Source organism: Leptonotus elevatus, chromosome 8 (assembly GCF_054856555.1).
Source record: "Leptonotus elevatus isolate MCC_2025b chromosome 8, RoL_Lele_1.0, whole genome shotgun sequence".
NCBI lineage: Eukaryota > Metazoa > Chordata > Actinopteri > Syngnathiformes > Syngnathidae > Leptonotus > Leptonotus elevatus.
In genome coordinates, this window is record NC_141246.1 from 8,018,648 (window position 1) to 8,027,618 (window position 8,971).

At 39.9% G+C, this 8,971-nt stretch overlaps 1 protein-coding gene across 1 annotated transcript; it reads left to right on the forward strand.

Annotated features, from left to right (window-relative positions):
- The first annotated feature begins 182 nt into the window (after nt 1-182).
- On the forward strand, nt 183-8,023 carry LOC147169586 (eukaryotic initiation factor 4A-III). Its single transcript, XM_086082888.1, has 13 exons — nt 183-432; nt 1,846-1,918; nt 2,002-2,068; nt 2,262-2,324; nt 2,390-2,522; nt 3,734-3,814; nt 3,898-4,039; nt 5,037-5,175; nt 5,256-5,371; nt 6,649-6,756; nt 6,819-6,946; nt 7,271-7,355; nt 7,803-8,023. Exons 1-12 carry the CDS (start codon nt 279-281, stop codon nt 7,285-7,287), a joined length of 1,221 nt encoding a protein of 406 aa, XP_085939014.1. The 5' UTR covers nt 183-278; the 3' UTR covers nt 7,288-7,355; nt 7,803-8,023.
- Nucleotides 8,024-8,971: the final 948 nt, after the last annotated feature.

Here is an 8,971-nt window from a genome sequence, read left to right on the forward strand (position 1 = left end):
TTTTAACTACACACTTTAGAGCTGAGATCATGGAAAATAAAGCGTTCCACTGATTATGTTATTCGTTTAAATGTAAATACAATAGAATTAATTGTCATGTTTTAAAAACATCCAACATTTTAAAGACATTTATTTTAATGACTTCTAACCAGGTCGAGTTTTGTAACTAATTGCATTACTTCATGTTGACCAACAGAGGACAGTGTTTAGCAGTTAGCTGCTAGCAGCTAGAGTCGCGGCTCTTCTTCTAACCTGTTCGCTTCAGTTCGAGTCACGAAATGGCCGCAGCCGGTGTGCAGAGTCGCAAGCGGCTCCTGAAGGACGAGGACATGACCAAAGTGGAGTTTGAGACCAGCGAAGAGGTGCACGTCACCCCCACATTCGACGACATGGGCCTGCGGGAAGATCTGCTGCGCGGCATCTACGCTTACGGTAGGCCGGGGATCGGCGAGGTCTGCGCGAAGCTATCTAGCTAGCTAAAGCGCTAAGTACCCCGCGGCCACAAACTCCAAATCCGACGATTCCGCTCGCTCGGCGTTTTCCGCGTTCCTGGTGACGCGAGGTGTGCATCGGGCTCACATTAGTCGCTGGAAAGAGTTTGTGGCTTCGGAGTGGCCAAAGTTCCTCGGCGTGCTTCCCGTTAGCATTAGCTACTTGTGCCAACGTTCCGCGAGCGCTGTTCACTTAACTGCAGCCTTGAAATTTGGTACCACGATTTAAACCAGAAAGTTACATTTTCACTTCACTTGTTTACATGACAGTCTTTGTACCAACAAAATAACTACAATTGAAGAAACATTTTCTTAAACGAAAATTGAATTTAAGTGATTTTTAAAGAAACGTTTTCTGTTTATACAAGTTGAGCAAAGTATTATTGTTAGGGATGTGCAATAACTGTTTATTTTTTTCATTTTTTTCAATTAATTTTATACATTACTTGTTCAGTTTATTTATTCATTTTATTTTATTTTATTTTATTGCTGAAAAGGCTAAACTGTTTTTTGGGAATTGTAATTTTTTACTTATTCCACTTTATGCGAAAAGAAGCTTTGACAAACACTAGTAAAAACTAACCCCAAAAAATAAAAGATTTTTGAAAAAGTAAAACAAAGCTGTTCTTAAAAACTAAGTTAAAAAACAGTCAAATGGAAAAACTCAGAATGAAATAAAAACAAACTATAATTTAATTGAATTAGAATTTTATTTCGAACATGCATAAAAAACAATAATACCAAATAAAAATTGTAAAGCCAACACTTGTAAACATCAAAAAACAATAACAAGAAATTAAGCAACTGAAGCAAACAAGAAGCAAAACTTAACATCATGTTAAGCAACAATAGATATAAAGTAAGACAGTCAACAACCAGTCTTTGGTAATAAGTTGGACAAACATGTTTGAAAAGGAGTAGAAAGAAGTATAAACTTTTATATTCCTACCCTTTTATCTCCATTTCAGCACGAATGTATCAAAATATTTTAACAATTTGTCAATTTTGCTAAACATAGTATACTATTAGGCTATCTGGTATATTATTAGACTTAATGAGGATTGATACACTTGTTATTCGTACTAAGTAATATAACATATATACTTGGATTTTACATCATAACAATAATAATTTAATAATAACAATAATTGTTATCACCGCTATAATGTAACCAAAGCCAATATCTCCACACCTATTTATTTATCAAGGCCTTATACTTCTCAAAAATATTTTGCTTAGATTTCTTTTTAATCTGATGTATGTTTGGACGTTGTTGCAGGTCATTATTATGAAATGAAAAAATGAAAAATTGCAAACTATTATAACCCGTGTGTGCGTTGGTTGGTTGTGTCAGGGTTCGAGAAGCCGTCGGCCATTCAGCAGAGGGCCATCAAGCAGATCATCAAGGGCAGAGATGTCATCGCACAGTAAGAAAACGACGAACAATTTAGAAGCGTATTTTATTATTATTATAATTTTTTTAAAATAATAACCTCTCTGTTGCGTTCAGGTCTCAGTCTGGAACGGGAAAAACGGCCACCTTCTGCGTGTCGGTGCTGCAGTGTCTGGACATCCAGGTCAGTGACTCGGTCAAACTGGCATCCCGCAAGTCACTGGAGTGGATGTGGAGACGGTGACATGCCGCATGAAAAAAAAAAAAAAAAAAAATCTCCTATTCATTGCATTTGCCGTCATCTTGTGGCAATGAGGAACTAAGTTGACTTGACTTGCGGAGTTTCCTTTGGGCAAAATAGTTGTTTTGGTGCACAGGTGAGGGAGACCCAGGCGTTGATCCTGGCGCCCACCAGAGAACTGGCCGGCCAAATCCAGAAGGTAAGCCCCGCCCCCTCGCCACCGGTGGCGGCAGACTCCTGACCTGCGTGTGCGTGTTGGTCCAGGTGCTGCTGGCTCTGGGGGATTACATGAACGTCCAGTGCCACGCGTGCATCGGCGGCACCAACGTGGGCGAGGACATCCGCAAGTTGGACTTTGGCCAGCATGTGGTGTCGGGGACGCCGGGCCGAGTGTTTGGTGAGTCGCGCCATCGGCGCCGGCGGACATCTTTTGTTTGTTACGTTCCGTATTTCTTTGACAACAAGGAATCCAACTTGGAGAACAACAACCTGTATAGCCAAATCAATCAATAATAAAGGCTGAGCGTTGCTGCCATTTGTGCCTTGGCCTCTAGGTGGCAGTGCGGTCCCGCTCATGTTCCCAGTGAGACAAAGGCTACGTTCACACTGCAGGTTTTAATGCTCAATTCCGATTATTTTTTTTTGAGTAAGCGGAGGTAGAAATAATATTTTGTGCAAATGAGGCGAGCCTGTTCGAGCGCCTCATCTCACGGCGACCTCTCATTTTTTTCCCCCTCTCTAACGATGACTTCACGTCATTGCCGCGCATGATAAATGAGTTGCCTGCGTGGCGAAATTATTAATATCACCACCACAAATGTCATCTTTAGACTTCATGTTGTATAGGTTGTATATGAAAAAAAAGAAATCGGAATTGAGCTGTTCAGACAGACATAAAAAAAAAGTCAGACACTGGTCGCATTTGCCTGCAGTGTGAACGTAGCCAAAGAGTAGAAGAAGAAAGTTGCCATTGAGCTTTATTCAGGGATTTGCCCTGACATCCATGCTAACTGTTAGCATAGCAATGACATTTTGCCTTCATGTTAGCGTTAAGCTAGCAGGCTGTTTTGACAGTAGTTTGATTGTAGTTTGTGTTATCTATTATTATTATTATTATTATCTATTTATTTATATATTATATTATATATTTGTATTTATTTATTATTGTTATATATTATCTATTTATATTTTTTATTTGTTTATATATTTGATTCTATATTTATTTATGATTATTATTATCTATCTATTTATTTATCTTTTTGATTTATTTATATATTATATTTATATTTTCTTATATATATATATATATTTATGTATCTTATATATATATATATATATATATATATATATATATATATATTATCTGTTTATCTTTTTTATTTATTTATATTTATTTATTATTATTATTATTTGTTTATTTTATATTGTTATTATACATTATAGGTTATGGTTTATTTATCTTTTTCATTTATTCATATATATTTATATTTATTTATTATTATTATATAGTCTATCTCTCAAGCCCCCCCACCCCCCAATAAATCCTGGTGATTTCTGAGGAGCAAATTGAAGTGGTCCGTGACCGAACGTCCCTGGCTTTGCTCGCAGACATGATCCGGCGCCGCAGCCTGCGCACGCGCGCCATCAAGATGCTGGTCCTGGACGAGGCCGACGAGATGCTCAACAAAGGTCGCCCGGCCACTCGCCGCCCGCGATGTCCGCGGGAAGCGGCCTGACCTCTCTGACCTCTTTGGCCTCTTGTCGACGTGCAGGTTTCAAGGAGCAGATCTACGACGTGTACCGCTACCTGCCCCCCGCCACGCAGGTGGTCCTCATCAGCGCCACGCTGCCCCACGAGATCCTGGAGATGACCAACAAGTTCATGACGGACCCCATACGCATCCTGGTCAAGCGGTACGTCAACGCTCTTCCTACGCATCACAAATGGCCTCATTTGGAGTGCCGCCGCCGCCGTCCGTCCACATCCGACTCATGCAAATGAGATTCGTACATCAGTTGGATTTTCAAACCTTTTCATTTCCATTCATGTATTCTAAAGAAAAATGAACAATTTGGTGTGTGACGTCTGTCAGAAAATGGACAAAAAAAAAAAAAATGGACACAAAAGTCGAGGTCACAGCAAAATGTTTGACTGCAATGACAAGTCTGCATTTGGACCATTTTAACCTCTCCACAATTAATTGTCAAAAATAATTTTTAATTCATTTCAAAAATCTATTAATTGTCGATTAGTCTTCACACCGAATCCAGCAACGGGGAGAAAAAAAACGATTCTTCTGTCATCGGTCCTGTTTGTGAAAATTGACCAAAAGAAAAGCTTGAACTTAATGCGGTCACTGTAGAATATTTTTAGAATCGATTAATCTATCAATTACTCAAACGATTAATCGACTAATCTGATTCATTTTAATTTGGCATTAAAGTGTATTACTAAAGCATTTTTCCTTGATTACTGTTTAATAACCAGTGATTGGTGTTTATTTCGTACGTGATTTAAAAAAAAAAAGGGGGGGGTGGATGTTATACTTTGTTCCTGATTCGGCAAATTTTGATTAAGCAAAGAAGATAATCCGTCTTCTTTCATGAAGGACGACAGAAATCCGTCAACAATTTTGACATGCTGAAATCAGAGGATTTGGACAATTTTCAATTTAAAAAATGGCTCCAAACGATTACTCGATTATTCAAATAGTTGTCGATTAATTTGATAATCGATTACTTGTTGATTAATCTATACATTTTTGACAGCTCTACTTGAACTCTTACATTTTGACGGGTTCCAAAGCTTCCAAATTGGTTGGCTTCAGCTCAGTCGAACGGAGTTCCCGAACGGGTTAGAGTTGACGGCCTTTCCCTAATTGAGCACTCGCGTGCTATTTGTGTGTGGCAGTGACGAGTTGACGCTGGAAGGAATCAAACAGTTTTTTGTGGCCGTGGAGCGCGAGGAGTGGAAGTTTGACACCCTGTGCGACCTCTACGACACGCTCACCATCACGCAGGCCGTCATCTTCTGCAACACCAAGAGGAAGGTCGGTCGCACGCGGCAGCCACCGGCGTCACGTGACATCATGTGACATCATGTGACGCGCGACGTGACCTCTTCTTGCAGGTGGACTGGCTGACGGAGAAAATGCGAGAGGCCAACTTCACCGTCTCGTCCATGCACGGGGACATGCCGCAGAAAGAACGCGAGTCCATCATGAAAGAGTTCCGCTCCGGAGCCAGGTGGCCCTCAACGCGCGCACACACACACACACACACACACACACACACACACACACACACACACACACACACACACACACACACACACACACACACACACACACACACACACACACACACACACACACACACACACACACACACACGTGCTGAAGGCGACGCAAACAACCACGACACGACTACACACAACATACTAGTGCTGCCACTCTCGACTATTTATAGAATCGATTCATCTATCAATCTTTCATCCGATTAATCGGCCAATCGGATTCATCTGAATTTTGCATTCAAGTGTATTACAAAAGCATTTTTGGTGGATTGATGTTTTACTGGTAAAAAAAAAAAACGATGTTTGCAAATATCCTCTTTTGATTGAGAACAGAAGATAATCGGTCTTCTTTCATGAAATCAGTCAACAATTACTGTTGATATGCTGAAATTGGAGGATTTGGACCATTTTCAATTCAAAAATGGCTCCAAATGATTACTCGATTATGAAAATAGTTGATGACATCATTGCGTTTTGTCACACCGCGATTTAATTGCAAATGCAATTAATGGTTCAGGCCTAAATAAAATAGTTGTCGATTAATTAGATAATTGATTACTTGTCGATTAATGGATTCATTTGAACTCATTCACTGCCATTGACGGCTATAGACGTCAAAAATTCATTTGAACTATTTATCAGTTTCACATTTTTTTCTACTTTTGTTAACAAGAGTATGAAAACCTAGAATTTTTTTTACTGTACATTTAGAACAGATATAAAATTTGTGATTAATCGTGAGTTAACTATTAAAGTCATGTGATTAATAATAATTAAACATTTTAATCGCCTGATGCCCCTAATAAAAAAAAAGAAGAAAAGGTTATTAAAAATTAGGGGTGTCAGATGATCCAAATTTTTAATTGTAATTAATCGCATGACTTCAATAGTTAACTCGCGATTAATCACAAATTTTATATCTGTTCTAAATGTGCAGTAAAAACAATTATAGTTTTTTTTTATACTCTTGTTAACAAAAGTGGGGAAAAAAAGGGAAACTAGTAGAAATAGTTCAAATGAATTTTTGACGTCTATAGCCGTCAATGGTAGCGAATGAGTTAACAGCTGTACAACACACACACACACACAATGTACATTACAATACGACATTACATAAATGATACTCCAAAAATACACACACTACATAAATGATACTCCAAAAATACACACACTGTGTGTAACATGTTGTGTATGACATTGTGTGTGTGTGTGTGCGTGCGCGCGTCAGCCGCGTGTTGATCTCGACGGACGTGTGGGCGCGCGGTCTGGACGTCCCTCAAGTTTCCCTCATCATCAACTACGACCTCCCCAACAACCGAGAGCTCTACATCCACAGGTAGGATGCGTCACCCCCCACCCCTCGCCACACCCACTTGACGACCTCTAAACCCCGCCCAGGATCGGCCGCTCGGGTCGCTACGGCCGCAAAGGCGTGGCCATCAACTTTGTGAAGAACGACGACATCCGCATTCTGCGCGACATCGAGCAGTACTACTCCACGCAGATCGACGAGATGCCCATGAACGGTAAACCTGTCGCTACCCTACGTTTGAGTTTTGTTTGTTTAGGGCGCCACCTGATGGACAAAAGTGGTAGTGTGTTTTAGAAATATTGTGCGCAATCTATCAGCTAATTGTAGTTCTTATAAAATCAGCTTTTAAAAAAATTTTTTTTTTTTTTTTTTTTTTTTTTTTTTTTTTGCTGTTTATTATTTATTTTCCAGCATTAGAACATAAGATAATGATGTTAAAAATGCCCCCCTCCCCCCTTCCACCTCCAAAAAAGTCAAAGTTTGGATTTCTCCTGTTTTGAAAAGCAAAGCAAAATTGTTGTCTTGTTGTCATCCGCAGTGGCCGACCTGATCTGATGTCAGCGTCCGTCCCTCGGGTCTTCCTGGCGTCCCTCCCGCCCGTCTCCGCCGTGCAGCTGTACCCGGTGAGAAAAACAAGCTTGTGTGTGTGTACTTGTACATACTGTGAGGACCAAAATACGTCTTTAGGACATTTTTGTGAACTGAGGACATTTTGGCCGGTCCTCACAACTCAAGACCTCTTTTTGAGGGTCAAGACTTGGTTTTCGAGTTTAGGTTTGAATTGGGTTATGGTTGAGGTTAGGGTAAGGAATGCGGTTTGGCAATCATTTTTGATGGTTGGGGTTAGGCACATGATTTCTCACAAAAATTAACTAACAGTTGCAACACTTTATTGCTGTGAATCTCTGCCGGTGTTCAAGTAACCTTCCTAGAAGATCACAATGTCCCATCACTGCTGAGCTGATTCGCGACCGGTCGAATGACCAATTCCATAGATTGTCGGACAGAAATGAGATGGGACGTGAGAGCAGTTGTACGCCAAAACAAAACAAAATGGCGTTTGTGTGCAGATGGTGCTAAGCCAGCAGAACGGCGGAGGCGGGGCTAACCTGATGGAGCTTCAGCTCGTCGGTCTGGACGCGCCGCACGCCAAAGACGACTGACGCTCAACAACAATCGGCTTTTTGTTTTGTGCTATTTTGTTGGCTGGCTCCCGTTCATTATTATTTTTTGTTTCTTATTGTTTGAATATTCGTACACCTTAAAGTTATTAAACATACTTTTCAGCACATTCCATGTCAACTTCCTGTTTTGCTGTCAACTGATGTCGTGGATAAAACCATGTCATTTGGATGTCATTATTTAAAGACAGGCGATTTCCAATTGAAGCAGAACATAAACAAAAGCGACATTGATAACGATTCAGTTATTGTTTTGATTCGTAACCTTTTTGTGAAAATCTGCAAATATATTGATTGTTCAAAGTAGAAGCAGATGTTTGTTTACAAATGTCTTTTATGTTGTTTTGTTGATGAAACAAAGATATTCGGTCTGCTTTCCAAAACTGGAGAATCTTTACAGTTGAGAGGTTGCCAAGACTTTCGACGCTGGATTCGCAGGGCCAAGATTATTTTAAAATATATTTTAGAATGTCAAATGTAGTGCTGAAGGGGCAACGGAATTTGACAGAAATATGACTTCTTTTTTTTCCACCTTTTTTTAATTAATTTTTTTATTTTTTTAGCTCGGTAGCGTGTTTATTTTCATCTCTTTTTAAAAAACAATTTATTGAACGGAAATAAGACGTCAACTACGGCGGCGCTTCTCGATGACGTCATCGCAGCGGCGTGGGGGTCATTTAATCACCGCAGACCTACTGTAAAGTATAACAATGCAGACTGACTGGAAATCTTATGGTGTCAAAATTAAAATGTTAATCTTTAAAACGTACAGGATCACTAGTTACTTAGTGAAAATGTTAAAATTCATCAAGAATCTAATACTTTCCCCCCATATATCATATAACGAACGCGCAATGTTGCGCAGGCATATGAAGGTATTTTGTTCTAGTGTAGTTGCCGTAGTTAGCAATCCAAGATGGCCGATCATCCGCGCAAGTGCGTCGCAGATCATGCAGGTGTCACAAATAGCACCTGTCAAGGCGAAAAAAATCCCCCACTTGCTTGATAGTTTCCTGCAATATTTGAAGTTAATTAGCATTTAAGTACAGTGGTGATAG

Coding starts and splice junctions, on each gene's coding strand:
- LOC147169586 (XM_086082888.1), top strand. CDS start 279: ATGGCCGCAGCCGGTGTGCAGAGTCGCAAGCGGCTCCTGAAGGACGAG. Junction 2,523..3,733: donor GACGCCGGGCCGAGTGTTTG/GTGAGTCGCGCC, acceptor CTTTGCTCGCAG/ACATGATCCGGCGCCGCAGC. Junction 3,815..3,897: donor CGACGAGATGCTCAACAAAG/GTCGCCCGGCCA, acceptor GTCGACGTGCAG/GTTTCAAGGAGCAGATCTAC.